The 18,197-nt window shown below is 35.0% G+C and overlaps 1 protein-coding gene across 3 annotated transcripts in view; it reads right to left on the bottom strand.

Annotated features, from left to right (window-relative positions):
- nmt1b (N-myristoyltransferase 1b) overlaps positions 1-1,904 on the bottom strand; it is a 28,801-nt gene extending 26,897 nt beyond the window's left edge. For 2 of the 3 annotated variants that reach the window (XR_008186209.1, XM_052612253.1), the window contains exons 1-4: positions 1,773-1,832; positions 1,566-1,671; positions 1,336-1,480; positions 1,138-1,256 (exon numbers count right to left, since the gene is read on the bottom strand). Coding sequence is in view for 2 of the 3 variants with exons in the window: in XM_052612253.1 (XP_052468213.1) it covers positions 1,138-1,256; positions 1,336-1,480; positions 1,566-1,671; positions 1,773-1,792 (390 nt within the window). In the remaining variant the exon portion in view is untranslated. Of the gene's footprint in view, positions 1-1,137; positions 1,257-1,335; positions 1,481-1,565; positions 1,672-1,772 lie in introns of all 3 variants that reach the window. The other variant, XM_052612252.1, reaches the window with a different exon arrangement.
- Between the last annotated feature and the right edge of the window lie 16,293 nt (positions 1,905-18,197).

The raw sequence follows: 18,197 nt of genomic DNA, 5'->3' as shown, positions 1-18,197 counted from the left end.
AAATAGTAAATTTATTTTTCTCTCTCTATATATATATATATATATATATATATATATATATATATATACTTTTTTTTTTTTTTTTTTTTAATTAATGCAGTGTTTCAGATTAAAATATAGGCCTTTGAAGGCAGAATAGCCCCTCCTTTTGAGAGACAAAAAAAAGAAGAAAAAGAAAAAGAAAAACCTGTAATTTCATGGTGTAACCACTAGATGCCTGTATAGAACTATATTAAGAGGCCTGTGAATTCCATAGTTGTTTTTATACATAATTGTTTACTTTTATTAGGTTGGAAATTCAAATGCATGTTAAGGCATCCTGAAATACTACTTTGTCAAGGTTTGTATTTTTTGTTATTTTAAATGTTGATTTGAAGTGTTGTTTTTTTATTTTTATTACTACATTCAAATCTGAACATACAAAGCATTTTGTTACACAGAACATTAAAATTCTATAAAAATGAAGCTTAATCCTTCTGGGTCTGATCTGATTTAAATCTCTTATTTCAGTTTTCTGACTCAGTTCATTTGTGTGTTGTCTGTGAATGTAATTAACTGTGTGTGAGTGAATGTATCTGTTTTACACTCTTGATTTTTTAGGCTGCATTTACACTTGCAGGTCTTGATGCCCAAATCCGATTTTCTGACTATATCCGATTTTTCTGACGACCCGCTTACATCATCTTTTAAACGTGTCCCGCATCCAATTTTTGCATTTACACTATACACTGCTGAAACTACCAAACGTAGACGTTCTGACCCGGAAAAGAAAGTTAAACAGCATGAAATACAATGGATGCAGATGCAAAGAAAACTATACAGTGTTTTGCTTTCCACAATATTTTCAAAAGTCAACAAAAAAATCAGCAAAACATTGGTCTCGTACGGCGGAGAAAAAAGAGGAGCCCTTGTTGCAGCCTAGGCGAATTTCGTGCCTATAATAAGTCATGTGATCTCAGTTGGTGGTGTCCACCTGAGTTGACGTCACTTTCATTATAGTGATATAGTAATATTTCATTAAGCCATAGCAAAAGTAGGATTTGTATGTCTATCACTGGATTTCAAGGAAATTTTTGTTCACTCTTGTACAATAAGTAATTTTGGGACTGTGTTGGTTCACAGAGACCTCTCACTCACCTGCTCTTGGTTGTCCAGGTTGAGTGTGTCCCAAATGAATTCTTGTGGCAGTGAAAAGGGCTCTTCTCGAACACTGGGCCTCTCTGATTCTATTGGTCCATGTGATGTCACTTTCTCATCTATGAAAGAATAAATGTCGTTTGTAGATATGCACACAGTTTCTACATTTTGTTTCTACCTGTGCACTGTGCATGATACCTATCTTAGGGACTGGCTGAGTATCCCAAAAGCGGTATGTGTGTCTCTGAGCCTCTTGTAGGTTCTTTGGAGGCCCATGACCAAAAGAAAACAGGTGTAGGGCTTTCTGAATCTCTTGTTGCTTCTCCTCAGAAAGAGAGTCCAGCTGGGAACAAATTAAACTGATAAGAAACAGGTAAATGTATTCATACTTCTCATAAATAATATAGCACATTAAGAATATCAGTTACCATTTCAAAAGGGTCTTGTGGCCCTTCTTTAGCCCATGTTTGGTCTTTGTGTTTCTTTGTCTTCTTCTTGCTTTCAACTCCCCTGTCTTCCTCTAAGCTCTTTTCACTGTAACAAAAAAAAAAAACAAAAAAAACAAACAAACAAAAAAAACAATACAAATATAAATAATAAAAGACAAAAATGTAATTAATAGATAGAGGACTTACAGATTTTTCTGATCAGCCATGGAAGTGTTTTCTGTTATTAGAGCAGCAACGATGTGGTCATTCAGCTGTACAGTTTTGGGTGTTTGAGGAGTAGGAGCTTATCTTAATGTGCAGTGAGGGCAGGAGGGAGACACCCAGGCTCCATCATGAGTATCCACCAATCCGTTGCATTCCACACCCTCATGCAGTGATCACTTATCTTAGTGCAGCACTTCAGGCTGGCCTTCAAAGCCATTAACAAATTAATTTAAACCATCAAATATCATGTTTTGCAAGTAGTTTTAGTACCTTTGCTTGGGGCAGTATTACTTTCCCCTAATCATTACTTTACATTTGAAAATTATTTTTAATCCTAATGCTGTGATTTAAAAGTTTGTTGTAAAACAAATAAATAGGTTTAGTTTGTTATAATTTTACTGTTGCCAACTAATTTTCAGGGGAAGTTCCTAAAAAAGGTAGATTTGTTGTTAAAAGTTGCTAAATGTTGAAGTAATGGCATTATGTTATCATGACGCAAAATTGTGTCATTATCAAACTATATTTTTATATGTTAATTTAGATTTGTTTCTTTGTTTCTACCTGCATTTTAAATTATACATTTTATTTTTTGTGTTCTAGGTTAAATGTTTACAACAGATAATGGATAATGGAAAATGTTCTAGAAAATTACTAGTAGCCAGGGGCGGACTGGCGATCTGTGTGATATGGAGAATCACAGAACGGCCGATAATCCAGGACGGCCGGCCCGCGCACGCAGTCATCACCTGTGTTTTTCCCCATCCATCTGTTTTACACTCCAGTACTGTAGGTGGCAGCAATGCACCTTTAAGTTGGATGCCAGCTGGACTGGCCATGGCCGCCAATTAATGAGAAGAAGTGGAAGAGTAGGAAGAACTGAACAGCAAAGATGTTAACGTTAGATAGAAGAAGCATAGAAACAAACAAACAATATACATAACGCGGCCGCGGGTAAAAACCGGAAAGAAAAGGGTGGGGCTGTGAAGGTGAGGGGAAAAAAGGTGGAATTTAGATACTGAAGCTTCTAAATGTCTCAAACGAACTGAAATACAGTATATGGGTGCTTTCACACCTGCCTCATTTAGTTCGGTTGAATCGTACCAAAGTTTGTTTCCCCCTTTGGTGCGGTTAATTTGGGCAGGTCAAAAAAAGCAGAAATCGCACTCGGGTGCGCACCAAAAGCGGACCAAACAAGCATACCGAGACCTGCTTGAAGAGGTGGTCTCGGTATGCTTTCAAACGAACTCTGGAGTGGTTTGATTGTGGGGAGAATATGATCCGACCTCGAACAGACCCAACTGCAAAAAGTACTGAATTTGGTCTGATGACCATGAGCATGTCAGAGTTAAGAAGAATTAATGCACGCCTCTGCTTGAAGTTACGAGCGATGCCCGCTTGCTGGGCCGCATTAATGCAAGGGTTTACCTGGGCTTAAGCCTCAATGATAGGGCTGTCACTTTTAGTTCGAAAATCGATTGCACAATCAATCGGACCAACCAAAAAGTTTAGAAAATGAAAATAGGGAATCGATTTTAACAAAATATGTACACTATTAATTTTTAAAATAATAATAAGTGCAGTATGCATTGCGAAAGCTAGACAGAAAATTCCAGAAATTTTAGGCGCCTATAAGACCCAGTGACGTCGAAAGCGTCCTCTTATGTTGCGTTCACACCAAACGCGAATAGAGCGTCTGGCACGAATGATTTCAATAAGTCAATGTAAGGGCGCGTTTACACGTGTATTGAGGTCTCGCGGCGCTGTAGACGCGAATTTGCATCATTCTCGCATCTAGTTACAGGAAATTCTGAGTTATGAAAAGGACCATTGGAAGCTGACAGTGACCAGTGGAAAATTGGCAGTAATACCCCCACCTTGCATAGCTGTACCTGAGTGTCCCTGGGACATCAGTGCAGTAGGAGCGTGTCTTTTCAACAGCTGGACACATAGTGAATAAAAAACGCTCTGCCCTGGACCCCGAAAATGTTGATCGCCTTGTTTTCCTGTCCAATAAATTTGTAATGGCCCTAGCCTTTTTGCGCGTTTCATGCCTGCCTAGTGCAGCTATAGCCTAATGTCGGTTACGTTCAATAAAAAAATAACACAGCTGTTCTAAAGTCCATTTAAAGTTTCATTTTTTTAACAGCTGTTTGAAATGGATTGAATCATTATTTAAAATAATCTTGGAGATTTTTGAAATGCCTAAATCATAAATGCAGCCGGGTTGAAGACCGCAGTGATGGCAGCCATCCCCTCTGCATATATATATTTTTAGAGAATTTTGCACTCCTGATGCTTTTTGTTATTCTGCCAGAAACTTCATGCCAATAAATAAGAAATATTGCTGACTTGTGCGTTTCCAGCGTTTCCGTTATTTGACGTTGAAAAAGAAAACTTCTTTTTTAGACATGGAAAATCGATTTTACATTCGATTCAATGAACACTTGTGTCTTAAAAATCGAAAATTCATTTTTCACAAAAGTGACAGCCCTACCTGATGATGCCGGAAAATATTGTAATCGGATTTTATAATTCGTTGCTTTGGATGCACGTGCGGGCGTTGCAAGTCCTGCTCGAGAAGTGTCAGTCAAACCTCTCACTCAATAGAGCATCACAGTCCCGCCCACAGCTGGTGCCGGAAGTAAAAATTTAATGCAATTTCTGCATTGACATTTGGAGTATAAGCCATAAAAACGTAACCATACATGGTAGACTTAAAACCAGCTACAGCTGTACTAAGCGATAGTATATGCTCATATAAAAGCAAAAGGATCATGGGGCACTAACCTTGTTTTGATATAAATGCCTTTTATTCGCGATGTCTTGGCTAAGTACTTCATTACCCACAATCCTGAACAATCCCACAGTGATACATCTGATTGGTGGAGCTCTTGTAACCGTCTGATTAAAGCCTGCGAAGGTCCGTGAAGACTGAAGATCATTAATAAAAAAATAAAATAAAATAAAAACCTGTGTTGTGTTTTTGCACTGTAGTCTTATCAGTGCAATCATGATCTCCATGGCTGCCACGAGAGTTTTGCAGGGAGGTTGGTAACATTAGTTAGCATTATCGTCAACTTTAGCTAGGCTTCTGTAGCCTTAATATGGTATGAGTCATATCAAGCATTTTATAATGCCACTGTCAAAACAATATTTAGCCTAGGCATACCTTTTTGTGCATTTACTGAACATTCGTGTAATGGCAACGACATGTGTTGACGACTGAGCGGTGATTGCAGTCAGGTACAAAGCACTGCACCATTGCTGACTTTATTGTTAACCACTTTCACACATGCACACAATATAAAATACACGATGATAAATATAAAAATCAATACACAATACATATATAAAACACTATTCATTTACACGATTAATACTGAAAGAACTGCTATCACTGCACATTCACTATATAAAATAAAGTTCACTGGAGAAAAAAGCTTGCGCAGGCGGCCGTCATCAGATTTGGATGTCGCTCTAAAGGCTCGTTGCCTCGTTCGCGGTTGTGGCTTCAGTCGATTTCAATGAGGCACGGTGGTTTATGGGATGAGTAGTTCCTGCGCTCGAAATGAAAATATGTACACAGGATTTTGTCTTAATTTTTTCACTTGAAATGATATGTTATATGCTTATGATTTCAGCCGTAGTTGGTTATCCTCACACATGCTCTAAAACTCTTTAGATACAGATTTTTCCGGAAGTCAATGGGAGAAATGAATGGGAAATTTACTTCCGGCACCAGAGCTCTCTCTAAGGTTAGTTAGCATTATCGTCAACTTTAGCTAGGCTACTGTAGCCTTCATATGGTATGAGTCATATATCAAACATTTTAAAATGCCACTGTCAAAACAATATTTAGCCTAGGCATACCTTTTTGTGCATTTACTGAACATTTGTGTAATGGCAACAACATGTGTTGACAAATGTTGCTGACATTATTGTTAACCACTTTCACACACGCACACAATATAAAATACACGATGAGAAATATAAAAATCAATACACAATACATATAGAATACACTATTTATTTACACGATTAATACTGAAAGAACTGCTATTCCTGCACATTCACTATATAAAATAAAATTCACTGGAGGAAAAAGTTCGCGCGGGCGGCCGTCATATTTGGAAGTCTCTCAAAAGGCTTGTTCGCGGTTGTGGCTTTAGTCGAATTCAATGAGGCGCGGTGGTTTATGGGATGAGTAGTTCCTGTGCTCGAAATGAAAATATGTACTCAGTCTTGTACCTTTGACTTTTTATGGATTTTGTCTTTTTCACTTGAAATGATATGTTATATGCTTATGAGTTCAGCCATAGCTATTTATCCTCATACATGCTCTAAAACTCTTTTGATACGGATTTTTCCGAAAGTCAATGGGAGAAATGAATGGAAATTTACTTCCGGCACCAAAGCTCTCTCGGGCTGTGGGCGGAACTGTGATGCTCTATGAACCCTGCAATCATCAGTCACAATGGGCATTATTTAATTGTCTGAAATCCAATAACATTCATCATTGTCTGAAAGAATTCAGTTATTGGCCTGTATTGAACTTACGTGACATACTTACGTTGAATTCTTTACATAATAATTGAAGCCTTCTAATGATGGCAATAACTAATCTAATAGCTAATCTAATGTGACAGCAATGTCTCGTAAATATGAAAGTGGTTCACAAAAAAGAAAAACAGCACAAGATACTTTACTTTCTTTACTTTATATACTAACATTCTTCTTTAGTACTTCCTACGATAATCTTAAGGGCATCTAAGTGTACTCGACTGCTATTTTTAGACACCATGAATATTAACGAAAATGTGCTTTTAAATATACTGTCTTTGTATTTTTAAAAAAAAGTATATTAAAGGCACATTTTAGTTCCTATTCTTGGGTGTCTTTAAGTACATAATGGAAATGTACTTTTTCACTTGGGTATATTTGTGTATTTTATATGACAGACCTATACTGTAGATTTGGATGTTTTTAATACCATTTATTCACGTAAAATAAAAGGCTTTGTGATTAAGAAGAGTGAGTTAAATTGAGAATGATTCCATGACAAATGCATTTTTAACAGTCACTTGTTGCCACCTGGTGGGGTAACGTTTAATAGATACAAACGTCCCAACAGTAAAAGGGGTGGAACCATAACTTTTAACGACTAATTATGCTCCAATGGATGAAGGCAGGGCTCAACCCTGGTCGGGCCAGTGATTCACCACAACAAAAAATGAATAAAAGTAAAAGACAAGAAAATGGGCCTATAAAATAAGCATAGATATTGTTTTCATTGTCCTTGTTACATTTAACCTCAGTAATAGGTTAATGACAGTAAAAGCTTCTAGATTAACTTATATTTTAAATATTGTTAGATAAATAAACATTAAGTAATAAAATAGTTACAAATAATCAAATTACGAGTAATAGCACAAATAAATACAACAGAACAAACATATAAATTAAATAAATGGTGCTTTTCAAGTTTTTCATGTAGGTTTAAACAAGAGATTTTCAGGTACATGAGTTGTAATCTAATGTATAACTAGAATAAACTTTATTAAAAAATTGTCAGTCAAGAGAAGTTACAGATGCATAAAAATGTTTTTAATGTTGAAAATATAAAACGTTAAATACTGTGGAATTATTAAAAAAATTGAAGACACTTTAAACCGGAAATTAATCCCGCCAGTAGGTGGCAGCGAATCACATGCTGTGTCCGAAACCGCTCCCTATCAGGCGGCAAGGAAGTCGACCGGAAGTTATAGTTTTACTGTCTACGCTCCCTATCCACTATTTAGTGCACTATATGGGGTGTCAGCCATTTTGTAGTGCTGTCCGTATTCCGAGTGAACTACTTCATTCCCTACATTTGTCCACTACTTTTTACCAACAATTCATTCTGATTTCGAGTGTACAACCGATGTACACCATAGACAGTAAAAGAAATGGACACAAGTGATGACGCAAGAAGCGCTGCTTCCGGGTCCAAGCCTCCTCAACTCGCTTCACTTGAGAATACTACCTAAGCAGCCGTTTATGAGCACTGTTTATGCATATTAATCATTTAAGCTAAACGCTTTCAAACTTACGGTATACACTACAGTCTCCGTGGTCACAGCATCCCAAAAACAAATAATTTTTATATATTTTTTTATATTTATATTTTCATTGTCTGGCTATCTGGGACTTCAGTATGGAGTTAAAGGTTAAGATTATAACTTGTTCGCTAGTATTCTATCGCATTGTGAGTTTATATTAGCACCTTTTGTTGTTTTTACGTGGTAACTGATAGAGCGTTTTTTTTTCAGAATTATACATCAAGTAGTACAGTGAATACAAATATTTAACAAATAATATTCTAAATGATTACAAAGCATCATAAGACAAAAAGAAAAAAAGAACACATACACATACAAAAACATAACGAAAAGGGGTGTACATATATAATTAAAATAAAGAAGAGCAATTTAATTATTTGATAATGCCCATAGTTCTTATTGCTTTGCAGTTTGAAAGTCCTTTCAGTGTTTCAAAGTAAATCTTCATGTCAGCCTTAAAATGGTAGATGTTGGGTATCCTTTCAGACCATTTACATTTATGTATGTTAAACTTGCCAAGTAATAAAATAAGATTTAACACAAAACTGTGATTTTTATCTGTCTCTTTTTTGTCATAATAATAAAAAAACATCCTTTTTCTCTATGCAAATTTTAATTCCACTCAACATATTAAATAAATATTCCACATCAATCCAAAAAAACTTCACATACAAGCATTCAAAGAAAAGATGTAAGACAGTTTTAGTATCCTTTTTACAAAATGTACAGGATTCAGAAAGGTCATTTTTATTCGTTTTAGGAACTCATTTGTTGGGTAAATTTTATGTATAATTTTAAAGTATATTTCAAAAACTTTATTATTAATACAGTATTTATTATTATAAGTCCAAATCAATCTCCAATTAATATTTCCAAAGTGTTCATTCCAAAAATATTTATTTTGGGGCGTAGCAGGGCAGTGAACCAAGCATCTAAAGAACTTATTATTACATTTACTATCTTTTATATCAACTCCGTTTAAAAAGACCTGTTTTTTATTTATTGACCTCTCAAGAGTCTCAATAAACCTTCTGGAATTGCATCAAAGACAATACTATACTCCCTTGGAGTTATTGGAATCCTAAATATGTTTAAAAATTCAGTATATGTTAGTAAGTAACCCTCATTATTCATCAGTTGTGAGACCATTAGAATATCGTTTTTAATCCAGTTGTCATAGAAGATTAATTTATTCTTATATTTAACAATTTTATTATTCCAAATTAACTGTTTGTGAGGGGAGAAGTTATGTTTGTATATAAGAAGCCAACATAAAAGAGCCTGTCTATGAAAATTGGATAGCTGAATGGGGAGCTTGTTAACCTCAAAGTCGCATTTTAAAAGGAACTCTATACCACCAACTTTTTCAAAAATAAGATTCGGAATGATATACCATAGTTTATCAGTATGCTTAATATAGTGTTTAATCCAGTTCAATTTGAAGATTGTATTAGAAGTATCAATATCAAGCACATTTAAACCTCCTTGATTCATGAGCCACATATCGAATCTCTTTTTGGTTTTCACTATATTTTCACTATATATATTTTTTACAGATATTGATACCAAGGTACGTAACTTCCTCCCTAACTGGAATACCTTCAAATTCAGTTAAAGGAGTATCATTGTCTTTAAGTGGAAAAAGAGTACATTTTTTAACATTTAAAGATAATCCGGAAGCTTTAGAAAATATATTGAGACATTCTATAACTTTTTTAACCTGTGAAATGTCTTTTAAAAAAATAGCAGTATCATCAGCTAGCTGACAACATTTAATTTCTTTTTCCATAATTTTGATACCTTGAAACGAGTCATTATTTATATATAAAGCCATAGTTTGCATGACCAGAAGAAACAAGAAAGGATCCGCCGGATCTCCTTGTTTTATGCCCCGGGAGATGCTAAATCTACGAGTAGTTCCCCATGGAAGTTTAACTGAACTATTGCAATCACTATATAAAGTTAGTATTGCCCTTTTAAAGTATTGACCAAAACCAAAAAAATCTAAAACATCAAATAAAAAATAATGTGTCACAGTATCAAAGGCTTTGCATATATCTATAAATAGAATGTAACTATTATCAGTTATTAAATCCTTATAATCGATTAGATCTAAGATTAATCGAATATTGTTACTAATATGTCGTCCTTGCATAAAACCAGACTGACTGTCATCTATTCTTGTATCTAAGCATAACTTTATTCTTTGCACAAAAATATGAGCCAACAATTTTGCATCATTATTAATTAAAGTTATAGGCCTCCAATTGTCAAGACGCAAACGATCCTTATTGGGTTTAGGTAACAATGTAATTAAGCCTTGACACATAGTTGGGGGAAGCCTACAGGTTTCTATAACCTCCTTAAAAACTAATAATAAGAATTCAGAGATGTAATCTTGAAATGCTTTATAAAATTCACCTGTTAGGCCATCATTCCCTGGGGATTTATTATCTTTTAATGTACTAATGTTCTTTTTAAGTTCTTCTAGGGATATGTCTTGATCACAAATGTCTTTCTGAGTTTTATCAATACCTTGAGCCACACTTTTTATACATGAGAGGAAATATGAGCTCTGACAACTGTTATGTTTGGAATATAGTTTTATATAAAAATCTTCCACAAAATTAGAAATTTTTGAGGGATCTTCAGAGATCTGATCATTAGATCCCTTGAGTATTCTATCTTGTCTCATTCTTTTTTCCTTAGATAATTATTTTGCCCTTTCAATGGCCATATTACGAATTAGAAATTTTGTATACTCCCAATATTTTCCATATATTTTGTATTTTTTTGCTTCTATCAAATTTTCATTTATGATTGTTTTGGCTTTTTCTATTCTCTATTCTATGTTTAAGCTTTTATCACTCAAAAGTGTATTATTTAATTTCCAATAGTTTGGTTTATATTTTATTGATTGACCCCTTATACATATTACTAAAGTGATCATATTTTGATCCGAAAATACTGAGGGCTGTATTTTGGTTTCTTCCACATTGTCTGACAACTCATTTGAAATAAGCCAGAAGTCAATCCTGGATCTCTTAGATAAATCTTTGTTAGTCCAAGTGAACTGGATTTGCTGTGGATATTTTAGTCTCCATATGTCACAACAATTTAAATGCATGCATAGATTACTAAACTCTCCATAATTGCCTTTTAAGGATCTTTGAGGTTGGCATTCTTTGATGGGGTCACCTATGCAGTTCCAGTCACCCCCCAAAATTAATTTAGCGTTGCTGAAAGAAATCAATAAGTCATTTATTTGTTCATCAAATTCTGCAAAAAGATGTGTATTTCTAAGACTATTATTATGACCATATATATTACCCAAAATGAAAATATTTTCCATAAATTCGATAACTAAAATAACCCATCTTCCTAAATCATGAACAACATTTTTAAGGATTTTTCCCTGAAAGGAGCCCTTTAATATGGCAACGCCAGCAGATTTACTGTTTCCATAAGCCATCCAAATATTGTCTCCCCACTGATTTTTCCAGAAATTAAAATCTGAAGCTAAGGCATGTGTTTCTTGTAGAAAATAAAAATCTGCCTTGAAAGTTTTACAAAATAAAAATACTGCTTTCCTCTCTGTATGTTCTCGTATACCCCTCACATTAAGTGAATAAAATGACAAAGACATATTGAGAAGTAGAACAGGCTAACTAAAACTATAACAAAAAACAAACAAACAAAAAAAACCTTGAGTTTTAAGTGTAACAAAGACAGGAAATGATTTTCTTCACCTTTTGAATACTGATTATAACAAGCAAACTTGGGATTATAAATCTGACCTTTTAACTGTCAAACATTAAATATAACAGCACACCACTAGATGTATATTAGAATACAACTGAACTTCTCAACTAAAGTCCATAGCAACTTCAGAGCTTGCTTCTGTGCCTCTTCAATCTGTGGCCATAGTTTAGTGCGAGTCTCTTTGTCTTTCGTGGTCAAGTCTTCGCCGAATTTTAACTTCTTTATTTTGAGGAATTCCGAATTCTTCGAGCATTTCCATACCTTTTCATTTGTCGATGTATGTAAATCTTGTTATCACCGGTCGAGTTTTACCATCCTCTCTCCTCCCGATCCTATGGCTTACATCAATTGTGTGAATGAAAGAGTCTTGTTTGTCTTTTTACCTTGATCTCTTGGCCTTTTGTCTGTCATCTTTTCTTTCTTTTTATCAGCTATGCCAACTTAGATGGTCTGTTTAAATTAACTCACGCTTGAAAAAAAAAAATAGCTCAAATCGTCCTCTTGTTAAGACAACAATATAAATATATATTTCCAGTTGTTTGCACTAATCGAATTTAACGTTTAAGGTGAGAAAATAATTTATCTTTCCTTAGCCTTGAATACCGCCAACTGCCTCGGTCGCCATCTTGCGCGCCCCCCAACTGAGCGTTTGGACACGGAAGCCCTGCTACGTGACGTCAGACTTAACAAGCGAATTGAGACCATAGACAGTAAAAGAAATGGACACAGCGACCCCATTGGAACTCAATTGAGACAAGTGAAGCCCATTTTTAGCGTTTTTTAGCACTTCCGTTTCTGACGCGCAGACTCAAACGAAGCTTGACGACGTCAGCAACCTGTCTCACAGATGTAAATCTTCTAAGTGGCTGTGCGTGAAAACTGCCATCGTTAATCTTGCAGAGACGGCGAGCTTGAGCGTGGAGTTCTTTGGCGTGAGTGAGCAGGAGTAAGTATTCTGATTAATTATTTTGTATAGTATTTTAAAATGTAACGCCAGTACGCCATATTAAGTTAATTGCCTGCGAGCTTCTCCTCCTATCTGTACGGTAATGCGAAAGAGAGACGAATGGTTATGACGCAATCGTTAGCCTATTTTTTACAAAAACTATTTATACGGGGCCATAATGTAACATAGAAGGTAATGGAGCCCTTTATACATTGTTGTGTATCTTTAGAAATAAATAATGGACAAACAGAGTCTTTAAACGCCTCAGATGTAAAGTTATTCGCTGTCAAAGTGACGCCAAAATGAATGGGAGTCAATGGGAATGCTAACGCAAGTGAAGTTCTGCTAAAAGATGGCAGTCCCCACCCGACTTCAATTTCCGGTCGAGTTCCTTGCCCCCTGATTGAGACAAGTGAAGGCCATTTTTAGCGGTTTTTTATTTTTTTATTTTTATTTTTTATTAAACTTCAAAAAACACAGTCAAAGTACAGTTACAGCAACAATAATACACATGAAAACATAAAACACAAACAGAATATAAAGAAAGAATACGCATTCAAAATACACATATAGCCAGGGGGTGGGCTAAACATTACATACATATATTAAAGGATTTACAAATGGAAACTGTCTTAATTGCTTTCTTATTAAGTGAATAAAAAATCATCTTCAAATAAATTCGAATTTCTTTTTCAAGAACCAAAAATAAAGGATTGGTTTTACTGTACTTAAATTTGTGGATATGAAATTTTCGCAAAAATTTAAATTAAATTTATAATGTAATACTCTTTGGTTTTATTTGAAGGGATATTAGTAAAACCAAATAAAACGTGTTCTAAGCACAAAAGAAAAGTGGGGTCAATGTTATCAATTATAAATCTAGTCAAATCTTTCCAAAATATTTTAACATAATAGCAATGCCAAAATAAATGAAACAAAGTTTCAGTACTCGTATTACAAAAAGAACAATTCAAATCAATGTCATTTTTCAATTTAACAAGAAAATTATTTACAGGGTAATATCTATATAAAATTTTAAAAGATACTTCCTTGACTTTATTTACCAATATGTATTTGTTTGGCAAGGTCCAAATGTCCTTCCATATTAAACCTTTAACTAATCTGTTCCAATAAAATATACAGTTAGGAGAAGAAACAATATATTTTTGAAGTAAGGAGCGAACAGTTTTGTTAACATTAATATTTCTAGGGCCAAAACAAAGTTTTCCAATATGAGTATCAAATAAATCAAAGGTAGAGGGGGGTGTAATACTGTTCTGGGTATTAGCTCTGAATAATGCCAAAACTCCTGTTGGAATTGCATCCACGACAATAGAAAACTCCTTTGGTGTTACTGGAATTCCATGAACAGCTAAAAACTCTGAATAAGTGAGTAACATGCCTTCTTGATTTAATAATTGACTGACTCGTATTATGCCTGCTGAAAACCAATTTTCAAAAAATAAAGATTTATTTTTATATAATATATTGTAATTGTTCCAAATCAGGTACCTATGGGGAGAAAAGTTATGCTTATATAATAGAGACCAAGCCAGCAACATTTGCTTATGAAAGCAGGATAAGCTTAAAGGAATTTTATCAATTTTGTAACTGCAAATCAAGAGAAATCTAAGACCGCCTAGTTTGGAAAAAACTAAATTAGGCATAATTCCACAGAGAATTTGGATTTAGAGTGAAATGTCTGATCCAGTTAATTTTAAAGGTATTATTTAGAGTGCAGAAATCAAGAAAGTTCAATCTAAGTGACAGTGGCTGCACTAAGTGAAGTGGCTGCATAAACTAATCTTGACAGTCCCTCTGCTTTACACAACAAGACTCTACCTTTTAGGGATAAATCCCTCAAAAGCCAATGATTCAGTTTTGCCTTAGTCTTCTGAAGAATAGATTCAAAATTAATCTTACACCTAGATTTCTGATCTTTCGTGATAACAATCCCCAAGTATGTTACAGAATCCTTCACTGGAATATTAGCAATTTGTTGTAAGTCACAGTCTTTAATAGTTACAATTCACATTTATTAATTTAGAAAAGGCCTCTATTACTTCAAGAGCAATTGGGACCTGATAATGATTTTTCAAGAATAGTGCAGTGTCATCTGCTAGTTGGGATATGATAATATTTCTACCAGCTACAGATATACCTTTTAAGTGGCTTGATCTAACATAAATATTCATTAGCTGAACACAAAAAAGAAAAAGGTATGGGGAAATGGGACAGCCTTGTCTGACACCACGTTTTAAATCAAATCTAGAGGAAGAACCTCCTTTAAGTTTAATAGAACTGTTTGCATTCGTATACATTGTTCGTACAGTTTTCCAGAAAAACTCTCCAATCCCAAATGTTTTTAATGACCTAAAAATAAAAGCATGTTCTAAAGTGTCGAAGGCTTTATAAAAGTCTAAGAAAAGAATAAATCCTTTATCCATATATAAATTAGAGTAGTCCAGCAAGTCTAAAATTAGCCTTATATTATTTGAGATATGCCTTTTCCTTAAGAAGCCAGATTGGGCCTCATCTATAAGGGGGTCTATAATTTACTTTATTCTATTTGCAAAGATCAGGGCAAAAATCTTATAATCGTTGTTTAATAGTGAAATAGGTCTCCAATTGTCCAAAAGCAACAGATCTTTTTTTGATTTTGGAATCAGTGTTATTAATCCTTGAGTTAATGTAGGTGGAAGAACTCGTTTTTCTATACTTTCCATATAAACTTCTTTAAGAAAGGGAGCAAATAAGATCAGAAAACGTTTGGTAGAACTCGGCCGTGAGGCCATCAACCCCAGGAGATTTATTAACCTTAATATGTGAAACAGCACATAGGACCTCTTCAATAGTAATTGAGCTTTCACAAAGTTATTTTTGCAGAGGGTCGATGGTCTCACAACCGAGCCCAGAGATAGAGTTAAAAAATTCAGAAGCAGAATGCTCAGAAAATTTGGATGAATATAATCTACTATAAAATTCTGTACAAAATTGTGATATTTTAGCATGATCATCTGTTACAACCCCATCTATTTTAAGTTGTTCAACTGAGTTATTTTTAAAGTGACATTTCTCTAAACCAAAAAAATACGCAGAGTTTTGTTCTCCCTTTTCCATCCACTGCTTCCGTGACCTAATGAAAGCTCCTTCTGCCTTATTTTTGTATAATTTATCCAATTCCAATTGTAGGGTTGCTAACTCCGCTTGTTCATCTTCATTTTGACATGATAATGAGAAGAGACTAGCTAATTTTGATATAATATTAGCCTCCTGAATACGTCTCTCTTTTGCCTTTAAGCTTCCCTGCTTTCTAAGGTACTTGGCAGTCTCAAATTTGAGTAGCTCCCAATTACTGCAGAATTTCTTTTCTGTAAGTGCTTTGTACCAGTGATTTAAAATTATATTATTAACATCTATCTTAATATAATCAAAATGCAGCAATGAATTATTAAGTTTCCAGAATAAACTTCTACCCACAGAATATGAAGAGTTTTTGAGGTTAATAGAAATAATAACAGCTTTATGGTCACTAAAAGGTGAAGGAATCACATTAACATAAATATCCGAAGAACCTAGATTTGCAGATACCAGCCAGTAATCTATACGAGATTGTCTGTTGCAAGCTTTGTCTCCAAGTGTACAGTGATAAATCAGGAAACTTCAACCTCCATATATCAACCAAATTAAATTTCTCCATAAAACGTTTAAGATTTTCATTCTGAGTATAAGATGTTTTTGTAGGAAAACAATCAAGTAATCCATCCAAAACAATATTGAAATCACCCCCTATTACCAAAGTTAAATTTGGGAATTGTGACAGCCCTTTGAGAATATATTCTTCTAAGGTTTGAAGCAAACTGTCATTTTCATTTTTGGAATTATAACCATAAACATTTGCAATTAACAATATAGTACCGTGAACTTTTATAATTTGACACACAAAATGACCTGACCCATCACAATCTGTATGCAAAATTTCCCCGGTGAATCTGTTCTTTAGAGTAACAACGCCAGCAGAGCGCTCATTTCCATGAGCACACCAGATATCGTTTCCCCACTGAGTTCTCCAAAAATGTACATCATCAGCAATCGAATGAGATTTTTGACAATGACAGAATGAGAATAAAGGTAAACGCAATCCACAAACAAGAAACGTGTTTGCAAGAACAAACGTAAGGAAAAAACGCGTTTAGACTGTTATAGAGGCGAGAAAGGATTCAATATTTTTTTAACCAAATCTTCATTTGAAAGCAAAAGTCTAAATCCTTCGTTGGCTTCAAGGGCAACAAACCAAAATTAGCAATAGGGTTAGCCAGAGTCCTGGTCCAAATTTTGGCAAAACATAACCAAAAAATTGAGTTGAAGACAACAAAAAATTTACGGATCCCAGGACAGCTCATATCAACAAAATAAAGTTATCCTGAAGTTTGCGAAAATAAAAAATTCCCAACCTTAGCCATCATGTCAGATTAATTTCAGTCCCTGCAACAAAAGCTCTTCCGCCAACAAAATAAGCAGTTTTCGCTTGGAGACGGGCTTCGTGTACTGCTGGCCACAGCTTGAGACGACGTGCTCTATCCACCTTCGAAAGATCTTCAGCAAATAGCAGGCCCTGACTTTTTAGGTACTCCGATTTTTTCGCCGCTTTCCACAGAGAATCACGAATCCACCCTTACGAAAAATAACCATGGTTTTATTATAGTAAAACTGTAGTAACCCATGGTTTTTTGGCGTATTGACTGCCATTTGTAAAACCACAGATTTACTACAAATACCATGGTTAAACTATGGTTAATATAACAAAACCATGGTAAATTTGTGGTTACCATGGTTTAACTACAGTAACCATGGTTTTTTGGTTTTATTTGTAGTAAAACCATGGTTAATTTTCGTAAGGGCACCTTGATGTAAACTGGATGATTGTCCCTCTGGGTTTGTCAACGTTGGACAGCTCATTTCTCTTCTTCTTCGATGAGATTGGGGAGTCTGGTCTTCTCTGTAGGCAGGACCGATTGACATATACTGATAACTTCTTGTCGCACGTCTTGTTTGTCCGCCTCAGGTACCCCGAGTAAACGAAGATTCCATCTTCGTGAATAACTCTCCAATTCTGCCACACGCGATTCAACTGAATCCAGGCGCGCCTCATCATTACAGATACATTTCTCAAGGACTGCAGATTTATGCTTAATGTCCTTTATCTCAGCGCACGCGTTTTCTTGAGCCCCTCAATTTGCAGAGTATCATCAGAGATCAGTTTTTTCAACCCATCGGATCTAGAGTTAATGAGCTGCGAGAGCTGTTGAACTATGTCAGAAGTCTCCATTTCAGCGGCTGAGGTGGGTGAATGCACCGATTTACCTTTCTTTGGTACAGGTGATTTGTTGGGAGTAATGGACAGAGGGGGAAATACTTCGTCAGCCGATATATAATCATGAAAGTTGTCCTCCAGAAAGTTAATGGTAGGTCTATCTGACATGACTGTTGTCCCCGACTTTGTCTTATTTCTATCCCTTTTCCTATCTGTAGTTGCCATTTAAACACATAAAATATGTCTAAAAGGTAACAGCCAACACAATATGACTATAGGTGTAATAA

This window comes from Carassius gibelio, chromosome A12 (genome assembly GCF_023724105.1).
Source record: "Carassius gibelio isolate Cgi1373 ecotype wild population from Czech Republic chromosome A12, carGib1.2-hapl.c, whole genome shotgun sequence".
NCBI classification, from domain to species: Eukaryota; Metazoa; Chordata; class Actinopteri; order Cypriniformes; family Cyprinidae; genus Carassius; species Carassius gibelio.
The sequence above is the reverse complement of the archived record's forward strand: the minus strand, read 5'-3'. Positions and strand labels throughout refer to the sequence as shown.